Genomic DNA, 17215 nt, shown 5'->3' on the forward strand with positions numbered 1-17215 from the left:
TACAAATAAACTTGACTGGTTAGATTGAGGTTAAGATGTTATGGCTCAAAAAACAATGTGTTTTACTGCATGTTTTCTAAAAGTTATCAAAATAACATTTTTGTATTTTGTGTGGTTACGGGTATGCAAGTGTTTTGAACTGTTTATACATATAGAGTATATCATGTAGCACTTTCTCTTGCTTCCTCCGGCGTTTTTGATCGGTAATGTTTTTAAATGCTTAATCAGAACATACTATTTTACAAAGTCGAATTTAGGATCCGAAACAGTGAGACGGACAACAGTGACGTCATCTAAACTAACAACGTTCCAACAGCGTTAATCCACTTCGTCTCATGTGACCGTGACGCCGAGCTGCCGACAGGGGGCGCCGTTTGGCCCCACAGCGGCCGGTCGCGCTGCATACGTACGCGACGGTGCTACGCGCCGGAGCTGCCTGTGAAGATGGCGGACCAGGAGGCCGAACAGGAGCGCAGCGCTGAGAGTGGAATCAGCGAAAACACACGGGAACTCAGGCGGCGCTTACAAGAAGTCCAGGCGGCGCTGGTGTCCGAAGGAGCGGGGAGTTCGGGTCCGTCCGCCCGGTTCTGTCAGGACTTCTGTCAGGTGAGAGGCTACCAGCGCTGCTAGCTGCTCTGGGTTACTCACGGGTACGCACGATTTAACAGCCGGGGTGTGTAGGAGTGGGCGGGATTGTTGTTGCCTTTTGAGCCAACATACGGGATCAAAACACGCGCGAGGGTTGAACGCTAGCAAACCGGCGGAGTGAAGTGAACAAATCAAACTCACTCCGGCCGCTACGACGACTCACTTAGCCTGCTGTTAGCTTATGCTAGCAGGTTGTCAGGGTCTGCGGGAGGTTGTTTAGTTTAGGAGCCTCCCCCCCACAGACGTTCATTTGCAGATCGGCTCGCTTATCCAGCAGCGGTGCCTTCACCCCGGACCGGTTCCGTACGGGTAACGCGGAGCGGCTGCTCGACAGCTGGGAGCAATAAGGCTTTAGCTCAGGCTGGATGTTAGCATGTTAGCCACCTCGCCTGCTTGCACTTAGATGAGCTTCTAGTGTGTGTGTGTGTGTGTGTGTGTGAGAGAGAGAGAGAGAGAGAGAGACTGTGTGTGTGTGTTTGTGTCTGGTCAGATTTGCAGTGCTGAGTTTGATGCACTCATCAAAACCGAGCCCTTTGTTTTTGGTGATTGATCCAAATGTCAGATTAAGATAAGATACTTTTATTGTCATTGTTATTTCATTGTTACATGCAATTCACGATCAAATCACTCGCAATTGAAATGTCTTGCACCTCCCCTTACATATCAGACACACAAACACATGCATTACAGGGGGGTGCAGGGCAGCCATTGTACGGCGCCCATGGAGCAGTTGGGGGTTCGGTGCCTTGCTCACGTGCACCTCGGCAGTGCCCTGGAGGCAAACTGGCAACTCACCAGCTACCAGTTCACTTACTTGGCCCATATGGGACTCGAACCGGCGACCCTCCGGTTCCCAAGCTGAATCCCTATGGACTGACTACTGCTGCTCATGATTATAGATCATATTGGTGAATGTGTGAGGCTTTATGTCGCGTCCATGTGATCTGTAACTCTCTGAACATACTTCAACATTACATGAAATAAACATATGAATAAATACTTTACCTTCATCTGTCCCAGCCTTATTTAATAACTGTCAACTTGATCAAACTCTATAAAACATACATTTATATAATAAACATGTTTACCTGTTGTAGTCAGTAAGTAGGCAGGTTTGTTTTCACTGCAGATGTTAGGAGTCAAACATGTTTTAAGCTCAACATGGTGAATTGTTGTTTCAGGAAGCTGTCAGTTGAGAAGTTTATCTTTAAGTTTATCTTTTCTCCTATGAGGATGAGCAGTAACCATAGTAAGTATAGGCCACCTCTTCTGTTCTCCAGCAGCTCCTCTGCTGCACAGCTCCCATTGCTCCACTTCTTTACATGTGGACCCTCAGACGTCCCCACTCTTCGTCTCTCTGTGCTCTTACTCTTCTTCTGCAGTGCATGAAACATAACTCAAATAATGCAGCCCAGAGAGCTAAACTGTGAAATGTGATGGAAGAAAAGGAAATGTTTTGCTCCAGAATGAGTCCATCCTCCTGCAGCATGACATCATAGAACCTGTCAGTCGGCTGCAGTCGGGCGTCTGTCAGGCCTAATGTTTCATCTTCCATGGAGATCACTTTCCTTCTGAGAGCTCACGGTGCCTCCACACAGTTGTATCTTGATCTTAGAGCTCAACTTGGATCTGTTTTCTTTTTTTACGCCTTATTTTTCCTTCTGTTTAATCTGGGCTCATTTTTCAGTCACGTCCACATCCAGGGACGTTTGGCTTTGTTCCCGTGGTCCTTCAACTTCCTGATGGAAGTGGTCAGGGGATCCTCAAGCTCCTTGGAGATGTTCTTGTCTCCTTTACTTTCTCCATGCTTTGTCATTATTTTCTTCCATGTCTTTTGAAACAACTCTTCTCCTTCTCTTCTCTGTGTTCGGTGAATAATGGGATATACATGCAGTGTATGAGATATCCTCTAAACATAGTGATGAATCCCTTTGCCTTGCCAAGACCAACTGATGATTATTCTGATGACCACACAAAGATGAATCTGTTTGTAATGATGTGACAGTTATGGATAATAGAAATAGTTTGTCTGTTGCATTAAGTCTCTGTCCCTTCAACTTTAACCCTTTACACTGAATATGACCCAGAGTGGCAAGAGAGGACAACCAGCAGAGGAGCTGTCAACTAAATCATGATGTTGCCCAGGTTTGAATCAACAACCGATTATACGAGGTCACTCAGTCTGCAGTCTCACGACCGTCTGTCCTGTTGTTACGCAAACAGAAGTTAATGATTGTAATTCAATGCAGTAACAGACTGTGTGTGTGTGTGTGTGTGTGTGTGTGTGTGTGTGTGTGTGTGTGTGTGTGTGTGTGTGTGTGTGTGTGTGTGTGTGTGTGTGTGTGTGTGTGTGTGTGTGTGTGTGTGTGTGTGTGTGTGTGCGCGGCACATTTCTTCTTCCTCTCTCTGTGTCGATGCAGCGACACAAACAGGAAACTGAGTGTTAAAGATTTAGGAGCAGTATGGTATCATAGGGAAAATGTAGACGTTGTTGTTTCCCTTACATGATGAAAATGCTAATATGCATGCACGTGTCCTGTGTGTGTGTGTGTGTGTGTTTTGTCTGCAGGCTCTGGTGGAACACGCAGGCCGGTGGCGTGTTGAGGAGGATCCTCTGCCGCTGGTGGAGGTTTACATTGAAGCGGTGGCCAGTTATGCCCGGGCCTCTCCGTACCTCTCGCTGCAGTGTGAACATGTGCCCCTGGTGTTCGAGAGGCTCTCTCTGTAAGTACCCTGGAAAGAGACCTGCTCGTCTTCAAACGGCTGTAATGATGAAGAATTGTTGTCTTTGTTGCTTATGCAGGAGTTTTGTGGAGCTTTTGCTCTCACTTAAGGAGGAAGTTCCAAATGTCTTATGGAGACAGTTCCAGTGGTCCGTGCAGGTAAAGTGCAGCTTCATTAGTCAAATATGTTTGTAACGGTAATAAACCCAGGTGGCATGACAGTGAAACATGTTGTGGTGTTCAGTCTGCTCACAGCATGCTGCAGGAAAATGGCCTCACTCAGCTGCTGGCTGCTTTGGGACACCAAACCGGAGTTTGGACAAACTGTGTTCTACAAGACATCCTGTCCAATGTCCAGCTCCAAACACAACAAGGTGTGTGTCATTCTACACTTACACAATATGTGCTTTGTTTGTGTGGGCCTGTGCATTATCATTATCATTGTTATTATCATATCCATACATGATCGTTTAGATCAGAGCTGGGGAACCTTTTTCCTATCGCGGGCCGTTTTGATGTTGCCATCAGCGCGCAGGGGCCACACTAAACTATCGGTCGGACACAACTTTTGTAGACGGGGTGCACTTCGGAATTTGCGGAGCAATCTGCCTGTCGTGGGCCGGATCGCAGGCCGGATCGCACGCCGAATCGGGCGGGCCAAATTGCGGCCCGAGCGGGCCGGATCCGCTCGCGGGCCGGAGGTTCCCCACCCATGCTTTAGATCAACCACAGGTTTGAACAAAGTGACATTTTGACGATTCCATCCTGAGCTCAAACAGCTGAACTCAGTGATCAGGAGGGGTGTCCACTTACTTCTGGCCCTATAGTGTATGTCTCTAAGGCTTTACAGTGACATCTCGTACATCTTTTATGTTCATTTAAACTTGAATCAGATGTTTGTTTGAGTAGAGATGCATACACGTGGATCAGTGTGTCTGAAGACTTCCTGTGTGTTTCAGTGGAGGACTTCCTTTTGCTGGAAGGGCCTGTGCTGCTGGAGATGAGAGTGAAGCAGCTGATGAAGGAGAAAGAGCTGGAGAAGGCTGCACTCCTGGCAAAGATCTGCTCTGAGAGTCCGGCCTTTCAGGGAACAGGGGCCTTCAAGCAGATGCTGCTGGTTTGCCTTTGTGCCACGTTGCAACAGCAGCAGCTCATGGACCAGGTTAGAGTTCATGCCTCTAAACACACACACACACACACATACACACCCTGTGTATACAGTACATATTATGTATCTAGTACATGCGTGCTTTATGTCATCAATGTGTGCAGCTTTCAGACGTGGACTGTCGAGATGCATTAGAGATGATCTGCAACCTGGAGTCTGACGAAGACGACGGCGCAGCCTTCAGTTTATGCTCGGCCTTCTTGACTCGACAGCTTCTTCACGCAGACTCCTACTGCGCCTGGTACGTCCAGGCTTCATGGAGGAAGATGTTTGAAGCTCTGCACATATAAATCACACATGTATTTAATATCAACCCTCACATAAAGAAGAGATAAAGATCACCTAGCTCTTCAAAGGCCCATAGAGGTCTAGGTCTGTTTATACTTCAACAGCTCATGAGCTTCAGCACATGAACCTGAGCAGGATATGAAGCTGTGACTGTGTGTGTTCTGTCTGCAGGGAGCTCACTTTGTTTTGGAGCAAACTGCTGAAGAGACTGGAGCCATCAGAACAAACCTTCCTGGACAGATGCCGCCAGATGTCCTTACTGTCCAAAACGGTCTACCACATCCTGTTCTTCATCAAGGTCATCCAGTCAGAGGTGAATGAACATCACAGTCATCTCATGTGGGATCTGTCAAAACAGGACCAGGAAGAAAATGCCTGTCTGCCTGTCTGTCCGTCTGTCCGTCTGTCTGTCTGTCTGTCTGTCTGCCTGCCTGCCTGCCTGCCTGCCTGCCTGCCTGCCTGCCTGCCTGCCTGTCCGTCCGTCCGTCCGTCCGTCCGTCCGTCCGTCCGTCCGTCTGTCTGTCTGCCTGCCTGCCTGCCTGCCTGCCTGCCTGCCTGCCTGCCTGCCTGCCTGCCTGCCTGCCTGCCTGCCTGCCTGCCTGTCTGTCTGTCTGTCTGTCTGTCTGTCTGTCTGTCTGCCTGTCTGTCACTCTCTTGTTTGATTTCCCACACTATGAAACCCTCCAGACATTTATTCTGCTTTATTTGTGTTTTGTCATTTGATCCACAATGCAGAGAAAATGCACATTTAGTTTGCTTCTTGTTTCCTTTTGGTGTGTGTGAGTATGTGAACTGAGTAGTAATGTTTGTGTGTGTCCTCCTTTCTTCTCTTAGATGGACAGTGTTGGGTTGCCAGTGTGCATTGAAATGTGCATCAGGGCTCTGCAAATGGAACCCAGTGATGGAAACACCAAGGCCACTGTGTGCAAAACCATTTCCTGTTTGCTTCCTACTGACCTGGAAGTGAAGCGAGCCTGCCAGCTGACAGAGTTCCTGGTGGAGCCCACAGTGGACTCCTACTACGCCGTGGAGACTCTTTACAACGAGCCGGATCAGAAGCTGGAGGAGGAGAACATGCCTGCTCCTAACTCACTACGCTGCGAGCTGCTGCTGGTCTTTAAGACCCTCTGGTCTTTTGACCCAGAGTTCTGGGACTGGAAGACACTGAAGCGTCACTGTCTGGCTCTAATGGGTGAAGAGGCTTCAATCGTGTCGTCCATTGACCTGCTGAATGATACCGACTGCCCTGAGGAAGAGGAAGAGAAAGAGAAGGACACATCACATCACTCTGCTGACTGCACTTATGAACTGAACGAAATAACAGACAAAAGACAGAAAAACAGAGAGATGAAGAAACTGAGAGAAAAGGGCTTCATATCCGCCCGCTTCAGGAACTGGCAGGCGTACATGCAGTACTGTGTGCTGTGTGACAAGGAGTTCCTGGGCCACAGGATTGTACGGCACGCACAGACTCACTTCAAAGACGGAGCGTATAACTGCCCCATCTGTGCCGAGACATTTGCCTCAAAAGAAACATTAGTTCCCCATGTAGCGTCACATGTGAAGCAGTCGTGCAAGGAGAGGCTAACGGCAATGAAAACAAACAAAAAGTTAGCCGGCCCTAAAGGCGCCACGCTCCTCACTGTAGCCATGAACGCCAGGACCGAACATCCGCTCCTTCATGCAGAAAGGGCTGGATCTCCGGGACGTGGCGGTGCTGTGACTCAGACTTTTCTAAGCAAAGACACTGGAAGCCACACAGGGAACACTGAGGAGAACATGTGCCCTGTTGGAAACTGTAAAAAGTCCTTCAAATTTTTCAAAAATCTTGTAGCACATGTTAAAGCCCATGGGGATGTGGAAGAGGCAAAGCGTTTCCTTGAAATGCAGAGAAAAAAGGTGGTTTGCCAATACTGCCGCCGGCACTTTGTTAACGTGACGCACCTGAACGATCACTTACAGGTCCACTGTGGGGTGAAGCCCTACATCTGCATACAGCTCAACTGCAAGGCCAGTTTCCTCTCCAACACTGAACTCTTCCTGCACAAGAAGGAGCACGCCGTTTTTAAGGCCAGGTGCATGTTTCCAAGCTGCGCAAAGATTTTTAACGAGGCCTACAAACTGTACGATCACGAGGCCCAACATTACAGAACGTTTACCTGTCAAGTCCCAGACTGTGGAAAGCTTTTCCACTCACAGAGTCAGCTGGAGCTGCATCAGGAGGAGCATGCGGCTCAAACAGAGGAGAAGCCTGAACACGCACTGTCACTGATGGAGCAAATGCTGTCTGATCCCCCCGCCCTCACGCAGAAGAGCCCCCCGGACTCAAACACGTGTAAGAGTGACAGTGCTGCTCAGTCAGAGAGTGAAAGGAGCACGGAGAACACGGAGAGCCTCCTGAACTCTTCAGCTCCTGAAGCCTTTGGACAGGATGCAGTCAAACAGCCTTTGTGCCTGAGTCAGGCTCAGCGGTCAGATCACTCAGTCATTCAGTCTGTGAGCTCACACTCGTCTGATCCTCTGATGCTGGGAGATACTTCACGTCCTCGCTCTTTGGGTAGTTTGACACCAGCGAAACACAATCAACCAATACCTCCATCCAGTGCAAATGTTGGTGTATCACAAACCTGTGTTCCAAATGTCCTCCAAGGCCACACACACATGTTGGCCTGTGACAGAGGGTCTGGATCAATGAGTTACAGTTCAGACTGCAACGTTCCTTTGCCAGAACAGCTTCAGGCGATGTACAGCAGCAACCTGTCCAGGGCAGCGCCGCCCCAGGAAACCATAGCAACAGCAATGTCGCAGCCACTTCCGCCGACCGCGGCCCCCCTGCAACTGGCCGGAAACCGGCCGGAGAACGCCGTCGCCCCCTCGGGCAGCGCGGGGCCCCCTGCAGGAGAGAGGGAGCGCTATCACTGTGCGGTGGAGACGTGCACCAGGCATTACAGCTGCTACAGAAGTGTGACCAAGCACATGAAGACGGTTCATCCAGACTTCTATGAACACTGGAAACTTGCTCGAACTCCAATCAAGACCAGCCATCCTGCAGCAGAGAGCTCGTCATCTAACCCCACCCCGCCCTGCAGCAGAGGAACGGTCCAAACGCCCTCCTACACTAACATGCTTCCTACTTCAAGCTTCACCACCACACCATCAGTCCCCTCATCTGGTCAAAGGCAAAATGCTCCCTTACTGATGGAAAATGTCCTGAATCCCATTGTTCTCTCTCAGTTGGGCGGTAGTGAAACACACTCCCAAGCTGCAGGGACTCTAAACTGGAACCCCGCCTGTGGAAAAGAACAAACTTTAAACTGTGGCTCAACTCAAGTGTTTCCATCTAACCTGCACAGTTTGCCACCGCTGGACGTGAGCATGGGAGCTCTGGAACGCCGCGTGTCATCCTGTTCTATGATGGGGTCCAGCATTAGTGCAGCAGGAGAGCAAATGCAACCGCCGCCGAGTCCCGGCTCTGCTTTGCCGTCTCTGATCGACGGCCCGGATGAACCGCCAGAGGTTCCGCTGTACACATCTCAGATGCAAAGCAACTCTGTGCGACGTTCAGAACTTCCTGAAAACTTCAAGTCAGCGCAGCATCTAGTGCAGCCGGCTCAACCTTCGTCAAGCCAAAGAAGCTCCAGCAATCCGTCTGAAATTCATGCGCTTAATCCTGAAATCGGTTCTGAAAATCCAAAGCGAGTCAGAAAAAGCAGAAGGACAAAGTGGCCGGCGATTCTTAAAGATGGCAAATTTGTTTGTTGCAGGTGTTTTCGAAAGTTTGATAGCCCAAAATCCCTGGGGGGCCATTTGTCCAAACGTTCATCCTGCAAAACACTTGAAGACGTGGAGCTGAACGCAGACCTGCCAGAATCATTTCTCGACCTCCTCAATTCAGAACCCAAAGGAGGCAACTCACAGACGCAACTGTCCTTCAGTCCGGCTGCAGTTTATCCAGAAAAACTTTATCAAACAGGTACAAGTGGGTCAACGGTGCCCAAAGAATACACCACTGCTAATTATCCTCAAGCTAATATGGCAGCATATGTGAAGCTGGAGTCCAACGACGATATCCTTCAACAGATCATGGCAGAGTCAAACATGTCCGACCTCTTTGTGGCCCCACCGTTCACGCAGTCGTTGTTTCAAAGCTCCTGTGCTCCCTTTGGAGCCGCCGAGCGTTTGCCCGGCAGCTCGGTCATTCGGCACACGGAGAACGTGCACGTGAAGCGAGAGGACGACGCGTACGCTAAAGGACGTTACCCTCAGCCCAGGGTCCATCACTTTGCTGCTCACGGATTCTCTGATCCGCTTCTTTCTCAGATCCTCACAGAGAACTCGTCCGCTCACGATCCTTCAGACCGCGGGGACGTCTTCGGTGTCGACTATTGCTCCGGCACTATCGCTCAGACGGCAGATTCAGAATCGGACCCGCTTAAGCAGATGCTCTTAGCCGACACTCCGCTCAGTCCGGCGAGCAGCCGTCGGACCGAGACGCCACAGGGGAGACGAGGTGAACACGACGTGAAGAAGAGGCTGAGGGAGCAGATCCTAGCTGGGGACTTTCAACGAAGAAACAGCTTTTGTTTCACGGGCAACACAGATCCCAACGCCGCTTTAAAGAGTCCCTTGTCATCGGGTCCGTTATACGCTTCCAGACTCCATCAGACATCTCAGCCTGCAAAGGCTGGAACAGCTGCTGCTGTCATCCAGACCGTCTCTCCATCCACTGAAGTTGAAGGGCTGCCAAACACACACAGCTTCACTTGTTTCAGGCAGACCTCCGTCCCACAGCAGGAGGTCCTTATTCCAGTTGGTATCGTGTCACATGATGTAGATCCCGGTCCGGCTCTGTCATCTACCAGTCAGCAGCCCTGGATGATGGAAATCCAGAGTGCGTTTGAAAGACTCGACTTGGTCCGAGAAATACCAGAGACAACGTCGACTTCCATCAGAACAAACATGGATAATGTGCAGAGTGAAAGTGTTTGTGTCAAAGGCAGTTTGCCTCCTTCAGTGCTGGCGTTTGTCAAACCATTTGCTTGTGAAAGTGAAAAGTGCACTTTTACTTCCATGTCAAGTGAGTCATTGTGGAAGCATCTCTCAAAGACTCACAACTACACACTGGAAATGGTGAATTGTGTTAAAAAGAGGTATGGACTCTACGCACCGTATCAGTGTCAGAAATGTAGTAAAACTTTCACCCGGAACTCAAACCTCCGCGCCCATTATTTATCAGCTCACAAATTGTCACTTGAAGAAGTTGCTGATTTAGACCTGAAGAGGAAGTCGGCCAAAGCTGCCGCCACGTCTGCCGCCATCCTAAACCACTCCAGAAGTACAAACGCTGGACCGGCGCCTCCAACAGTGCCTGGGTCTCGTTCGGACGCAGGCGCAGAGAAGCACGACATCATTCTAGCCAGCTCGGAGCAAATCCATCACAGGGTGCATCAACGCAATGGTTCCGCGGCAGCGCTCTGCTCACGGGTGACCTCCATAAATCACCAAGCACCAGGTTCAGCAGCAAAGGCCCAGAGCTTCACACTTGCATCACAGTGTCCAGAAACCAAACGAGTGTCAGACGCATGGCAAAGACCTCAGTCCAAAATGTCCAATCCTTTCCACTCTAAAGTGTCCGCACTTCTCACGCAGGCTGTCCCTCCTCCGTCTGCAGAAAGACCACCAGGCGTCAACAAACAGGCGGCAGGTAAGATGAGTTCAGATGGTACAAAGAAGATGAAGGAGAAGAAAGGGGACACGGGTGACGCCTTCAGTCCGTACAGACCGTATCGCTGCGTCCATCAAGGCTGCGTGGCGGCTTTCACCATCCAGCACAACCTGATCCTACACTACAGGGCCGTGCACCAGTCGGCTCTGTCGGCACTGGAGGTGAACAAGGAGCTAGAGCGCGCCGACGGCTCGGATGAGTCGAGGGACCACGAGGACGAGGAGGCGGACGACGTTGCTCAAGTTTCAGAGTTCAGGTGCCAAGAGAAGGACTGCTCGCGAGTGTTTCAGGAAGTTGCAAATCTCCTGCAGCATTATCTCCAACTGCACGAGTTCTGCCTGGACAAGGCCGGAGCTCTGCTCTCCAGCATTGACCTTGGCAGGTTCGCTTGTGGTCATCAGGAATGCCAAGCGTCCTTCACTGCTGTCTGGAAATATATAGGACATGTCAAAGAACAGCACAAAGACATCAAGCTGTCCAAAGCTGAAGCAGGCAACAGCGTGTTCCAGTGTAACGTGGACGGCTGCGACCGCTCCTACGCCACAAAGTCAAACCTCCTCCGACATGCGATGAAGAAGCACCACGATGTGCAGCAGCCGAAACTGAGGAAGCAGCACAGGATGGAAGACGGCATGAAACACACCAAGAACAACCTTTACCAGATCAGCAAGACCAGCAACGGGAAGGAGAACATAGAGAGCAATAAAAAGATTTCACGGAGGGGAAGTGAGACCAAGAGGATTCCCAAAACAAAAAGGAATTATTGGACCACGTACGGACGACCCTCACTGAAGTGTAAAGAGGAAGCGGCGGCCATGTGCACCAAGAAGTTTCCTCTGCAGTACCCCTGCATGATCAAGGGCTGCGACTCGGTCATGAGCTCTGAGCGCAACATCACCAGGCACTACATGGGACACGGACTCTCTGAGAAGTACCTGGAAGAGCAGAGGAGTCGCTTCATATTCTGCAAAAAGTTCCCCAGTAAACGATACTCGTCCACCCGCAGCAACGACTCTAAATCGGACAACGCGTCTGACCTGTCGGAGAACGAGTTCACGGCAGAAACGGGCCTGGAAGGAAGCGCGTTAGGATCCTCCAAGCCCGCGCTGAGGAAGAGGACCGCCAAAGGGTTCGACAGCAAGCAGTCCAATGACGAAAGTTCTGAACCCGACAGCGTGGCAGTGGGCAAACGCAAACGAGGGCGTCCGCGGAAACTCATCGAAAAAATTGTGAAGCGCAAGAAAATCCCTCGTTCTACCAAGAGTCATGTGGTTTACAGCAGAGACGACGAGTCGGACTCGTCCTGTCCTGCGTTCCTGCAGGAGGAACTAAACGAGCACAGCGTCCCCCTGGCTTCCTTTAAACCCATGGGCTTTGAAATGTCTTTCCTCAAGTTCTTGGAACAGTCCAATAAGTGCGAATATCCCGTAACCAAGAAGGCGGAGCCGTCGGGAGCGGCGAGGAAGACGCCGGCGGGTTCGTGCGGCAGACAAACCTGCGTCCAGTTCAGCAACCGGCAGAATGTGAAGTCGCTCAGTAAAGTGAAGATCGTGGTGGACGCGACCTGTTCAGGTACGACCAAACTCATGATGAAACAGCTGCAGGAAATGCGTCCAACCGTCATGCTAGAGAAAAAGAAGTGAGGTTTTTTTATTTCAACAATCTCAGGAGTAGAATGAGTTCAATCTGCTGTCGACACATCAGCTGTTTGTTTTTTTTTTTATCTTCCACTTACTAAGCATCATTACTGTAAACTGTCTTTTTATTAGGGAAGCTATAGCATGTTAATGGATATTGTGATGAATTAACGTATGACATCATCCTCTGCGTCCCTGGCGGGGCCGCTGAGACACTCGCTCTGTTGGGCGGCGACGTCGTCTTGTGGTGATAGTCCTGACGTGTAAATACCTTTTCAGTCTGTAAGTAAAGCTACACTTTGTTTTTCTTTATTTTTTTCAATCATGTGTCGCCTTCCTTTGATTTTATGATAATGAACTTTCATGGCTGTTTTTGTAGGAATGTTATAAAATGAGTTTTTCTCCATGAATTGTACATGTGTACAGTAAAACAGCTGAACTGATGTTAACATGGTGTTCTGCTTCATTCTGACGTCTTCAGTCGACATGTCTGTAGGATGTGATGATGATGATGATGATGATGATGATGATGATCATAGAAATGTGTCAGACTGAAGATATTTCTTTGATGATCTGATTCTTTTATTCCTCCATAACTCGCGTAAATACATTTAAAGATGTTTCATCTGTGAGCACAGACGAGACTCTACATGTCAGCGTCCTTATTTAATACAACTATTTATTTTTGATTATATTTTATTGTTATTTTATAGTTATTGTTAATAAAACAGCAACATTTATTTATTAGATGGCAACACTTTAAGATATTTTCACACGAATAAACGATTCTGTTCTTAAAGCTCAGCTGACCTCATGATGTCATGCAGACGTTTATCAGAATGTAACCTGATGATGTCACGAGTGAGGAAGAGGAAGTCTCACTTATTAACAGTTTACACACACTGAGGGACAATTAAGAGAATTTAAGGGAATTCACTCACTTTGTTCAATGTTTCACTAATGAATGCCATGGTTTTATCACATCTTTAGACTTTTTGTGTGTGCGTGCATGGTGTGAGCGCATGGTGTGAGCGCATTGTGTGTGTGTGTTCTATGGTATTAAACTACAAAGTGACTGACTGAGTGTTGGAAGAACAAAAACACAAGTAATAAGCGATAATGATCACAAAGCTAATAAGAGCAATAACAATGTTGAGACTTGTGTTTAAGACTGGACAGGCGTGTTTGGCTGCGTGAGTACAGCTCCTGTGGGGGCCGGGGGCTGATGGTTGGCCGACTCGCTGATGGTGCAAATGGGGGAGCACGCTAGACCTGAAGCTCTGTGGTCCACAGGAACGTAGCGCCTGGTGAAATGCTTCCAGCACTGGTTCCATATGATGTAGACGAGCTCCACCACATTCAGCACAATGCACAGGATGGAGGTGCAGCCCATGATGCACAGGAAGATCTTCTTCTCTGTGGCTTTGGCAATGTAGCAGTCCACCGTGTTGGGACACGGACTCTGGCTGCAGCGTAGCAAAATGGGTACGTGGAAGCCGCTGTAGAGGAAGTAGAAAGCCAGCAGGGAGGCCACTTCAAAGGTGGTCTTAAACAGCAGGCTGACAATGTAGGTGCAGAGGAGGCCGCCGCCGATCCGCCCTTTGTCCTGGTAGAGTTTGCGTCTGTGCTTGGCCTCCCTGTGCTCCCTGTAGGCCACGTGCAGGGCCACCAGCAGCGAAGGCGTGGACACCATGATGAGCTGCAGCGCCCAGAGCCGCACCTGAGAGATGGGGAAGAAGTGGTCGAAGCAGGCGTTTTCACAGCCGGGCTGTTGGGTGTTGCACACAAAGTCCTTCTGCTCGTCCTTCCACACCTGCTCCGCAGCCGCCACGTACACCAAAATGCGAAACAGGAAGAGGACAGAGAGCCAAATGCGGCCAATGACCGTGGAGTATTTGTTGACTCCACTAAGAACATTTTCCAAAAATCCCCAGTTCATCTTGCTGTCCGTGTCCTGTAAGTCAACAACATACAGAGTGTTCAGGGTCAAAGGTCAGAGGTGAACATAGTAGAATCTAGCTAAGGTTCAAGAGGAGCTTTAGAGGCTTTAACACGAGTTCATGGATCCATAAGGGCCCACTAGAGACCTACAGACCTGAAGAGAAGAACATCACTTCACTGCTTTTTTTTTTCCTGTGGAGAAGATAGCGAAGGATGTTCCTCTGGTTTACTCTTTGTAAATTGTATTACATGAATAATTTCATGTAATATATGAAGAAATACTTTTCAAGTGTCATTTATTTTAATGTACATTTGTCGTATGAACCGTTCTTTAAAGAATAACAGGAAGGTTGAACGTACCGCGGCTGCTGGCTGAGGTGGTGCTTCTGGAGCTTTTTGCCGTCCCTCTGCTGCCTCACACACCTGCAGGGTTCAGGAACACGCCTCATGAAAGCAGACACCTGACTTACACGTGTGGTGAAGAACGAAGCGTGTCTGCTGTATACACAGGCAGCATCACCATGGTGATCTCATATGTGCTGAGTCTGATCAGGTTACACTGCCGATCAATAATCCATTCATCAGACGTCTCTCATTTCTTAACCTGCTGCTGTAACTTATCCACATTCTATCAGCTGATCACTTTGAAACCTCAGTCCTTTTATGTGACATGTTTTTATAAAGTTCTTTGATGAATTTCTTGTCTGTTTTAACATCTCGGGAATTCATTTGTAACATTTGTGGTTGGGGTTAGTTTTTTGACTTTGGTTATTGAATCGTTGATCAGATTCCGGACTCCAATAAGGATCCAGATTCAAGTCAAGTCCACTTTATTTGTATATGAGTAATATACAATATCACATCCAAAGTCTCAAAGGGCTTCACAGAACCACATCAGGAACATTCCAGACCCACCCAAAGCTCTCTAGGAAGAGCAGGAAAACTGTAACGTATCAGGAGAAAGGGAAGAAACCTCGGGAGAGGACATTGCAAGAGAGATTCCCTCTCTAGGAATGGCGTGGTGAGTGAGTGATAGGAACCTCCAGTGGAATTATACAGAGGAACAATATAGCATGAAGAGCAGGATACCCATGCAGACTTTATGTCATAACATCCATTCACTTATTGACACACAAACCCATTGAATTTGTTCAGAGACATTTGTAATTCTTATATGTTGGATCTTGTGAATAATGCATTATAGGATATCATGATATGAATAAGATGTATTTATTCCGTGGTGTTTTGGTTGAATGTGTCCGTTCTTGTCTTCTGTCTCGTAGTTTGTATTGTAGTTTTAAAAAAGCAATTTGAAGGACAAACTTGTGTCTGCGCCTCCCGGCCGCTGGGGGCGCTGTTTCATGTTCGGTATCATTCAGTGTGGTTGTTGTTGTCTGCGCATCATGGCGGCCCGCGAGCAGCGCACTTCTGGCAGCGATTGACCGTTCAAATCAGCAAACATGTCCGAGCAGCACAAAGGCAGTAAAGGTCACACAGGTGACGGAGAGTACCGGACCCCCGGACTCCGCTCCGCGCGGACCACCACGCTGTTCCGCGTCGTGAACCCGGAACTCTTCATCAAACCCGTAAGACGCCGATACTTTGCCTCGATATAGTTGTGCGTGTGCGTGTGCGTGTTTTCATTCCTAGTTTGACAGGTTCAGCCTGATTTTATGTATCGGATCAATATTAGATAGGTAGATAGATGGGACGTTAATTAATCTCACGGATGAGAAATTCAGTCGCCACAGTAGCAAAAGTACAGAATACAAGATAAATACAGCCATTAGACAGTCAACACCAGAACCAGTATAGACAATATACACGATGGAGGGTTAAGGAACAATATATACAACTAAAACAGTAAACACAATATACAATTTACACACAATAGCCAATATACACACACACACACAAAACAGTACACGCAATATAGACACAATAAACAATATGCACACAAACAGTATACACACTTTACACAGTAGAGCTTGAGCAGAAGGACTGTTGTGTTGTTATCATTATTATTTAGTATAAAGTTGACCGTTGCAGTATCTTTTATATAGTTAAAACACCTATTCTAATTTTAAGTACCTATTATAAAGTTTTATTACTGTAGGGATGAATGACCTGCAGTAACTTTCGGTCCTACTCGACAGCTGCAGCAGATCTTTGTTCTTCTGTGGTGTTTATTTTTTGAATTTGAATTTTTTCTGTTTCTGATGAACTGTTACATCATCTGATTATCTGTTTAATCTCTGAATCATGTTATTAATATGAATCTATACAGACAGAATAATTGAACATTTTCTGCAGTAACCAAAATTAAATGTCTAGAATCTCCGTAGAATGTTTTCAATGAAATGAAGTCATAATCCAAACAGCTGATTGTGATTTCAGCAGATTTATGTGAAGCATTATTCAAACTTCACAGATCAAAGTGTGATGCTGCCAAACTTCATTAGCTGAGAGAAATGAGCATGTTGGCTGAGGAGGACATTGGCTGTTGCCGGGGTAACATAAAGCTGTTGTTTTGCAGAATAAGCCGATGATGATCTTTGGCATCGTGAGCATCACGTTATGTGTTGGTTACCTGGGTTACCTGCACGCCACAAAAGACAACGAGCAGCAGATTTACGAAGCTGTGCACAGTGAGGGAGAACGATACACCAGGAGGAAGACCTCCAAATGGGACTGATGGCACTTTAAGTGATTATTGATTATCTGTGATCACACAGTTTCACGTTTTATTCCCGTTATTCTGATGATCTACGGTTTCTACTGTCATTAATTAAACTTTGAGTTTGTGGATATTTGAGTATCAAAGTTTGTGTGTGTGTGTGTGTGTGTGTGTGTGTGTGTGTGTGTGTGTGTGTCTCTCTCTCTCTCTCTCTCTCTCTCTCTCACTCTCTCTCTCTCTCTCTCTCTCGGTACATTTAGATGTATAAAGTGGCCTGAGGGAGGCGACCTTTAGCACAGAAGGTGGTGATGTGAGATGAGGATGAATATGATGAAGAGGCTTAGTGTTAGTAGAATAGCTGGTCGATTTAATCTTCCGTTCAGAAAACTGAGGGGGTTTGTCTGGCAG

The 17215-nt window shown here is 48.1% G+C and overlaps 3 protein-coding genes across 5 annotated transcripts; 2 read left to right on the plus strand and 1 right to left on the minus strand.

Annotated features, from left to right (window-relative positions):
• The first annotated feature begins 398 nt into the window (after nt 1-398).
• Nucleotides 399-12638, plus strand: znf292b (zinc finger protein 292b). Of its 3 annotated transcripts, none has more exons than XM_076137250.1 (8): nt 399-606; nt 3218-3372; nt 3452-3530; nt 3616-3745; nt 4331-4533; nt 4644-4780; nt 4999-5140; nt 5662-12638. In XM_076137250.1, exons 1-8 carry the CDS (start codon nt 445-447, stop codon nt 12193-12195), a joined length of 7542 nt encoding a protein of 2513 aa, XP_075993365.1. In that variant the 5' UTR covers nt 399-444; the 3' UTR covers nt 12196-12638. The 3 variants fall into 3 exon arrangements, with proteins under 3 accessions (XP_075993365.1, XP_075993367.1, XP_075993366.1); XM_076137252.1 differs by lacking the exon at nt 399-606 and adding an exon at nt 3946-4103 and having other exon boundaries at nt 3282-3372; XM_076137251.1 differs by lacking the exons at nt 399-606; nt 3218-3372; nt 3452-3530; nt 3616-3745 and adding an exon at nt 3762-4103.
• Nucleotides 12639-13354: 716 nt separating this feature from the next.
• Nucleotides 13355-14128, minus strand: gjb7 (gap junction protein beta 7). Its single transcript, XM_076137288.1, has one exon. The coding sequence runs from the start codon at nt 14126-14128 to the stop codon at nt 13355-13357; it is 774 nt and encodes a 257-aa protein (XP_075993403.1).
• Nucleotides 14129-15509: 1381 nt separating this feature from the next.
• Nucleotides 15510-16938, plus strand: smim8 (small integral membrane protein 8). Its single transcript, XM_076137254.1, has 2 exons — nt 15510-15716; nt 16667-16938. Exons 1-2 carry the CDS (start codon nt 15591-15593, stop codon nt 16823-16825), a joined length of 285 nt encoding a protein of 94 aa, XP_075993369.1. The 5' UTR covers nt 15510-15590; the 3' UTR covers nt 16826-16938.
• Nucleotides 16939-17215: the final 277 nt, after the last annotated feature.

This window comes from Genypterus blacodes, unplaced genomic scaffold (assembly GCF_046128005.1).
Source record: "Genypterus blacodes isolate CSIRO-AG114 ecotype Tasmania unplaced genomic scaffold, CSIRO-AGI_Gbla_v1 ptg000301l_1, whole genome shotgun sequence".
NCBI lineage: Eukaryota > Metazoa > Chordata > Actinopteri > Ophidiiformes > Ophidiidae > Genypterus > Genypterus blacodes.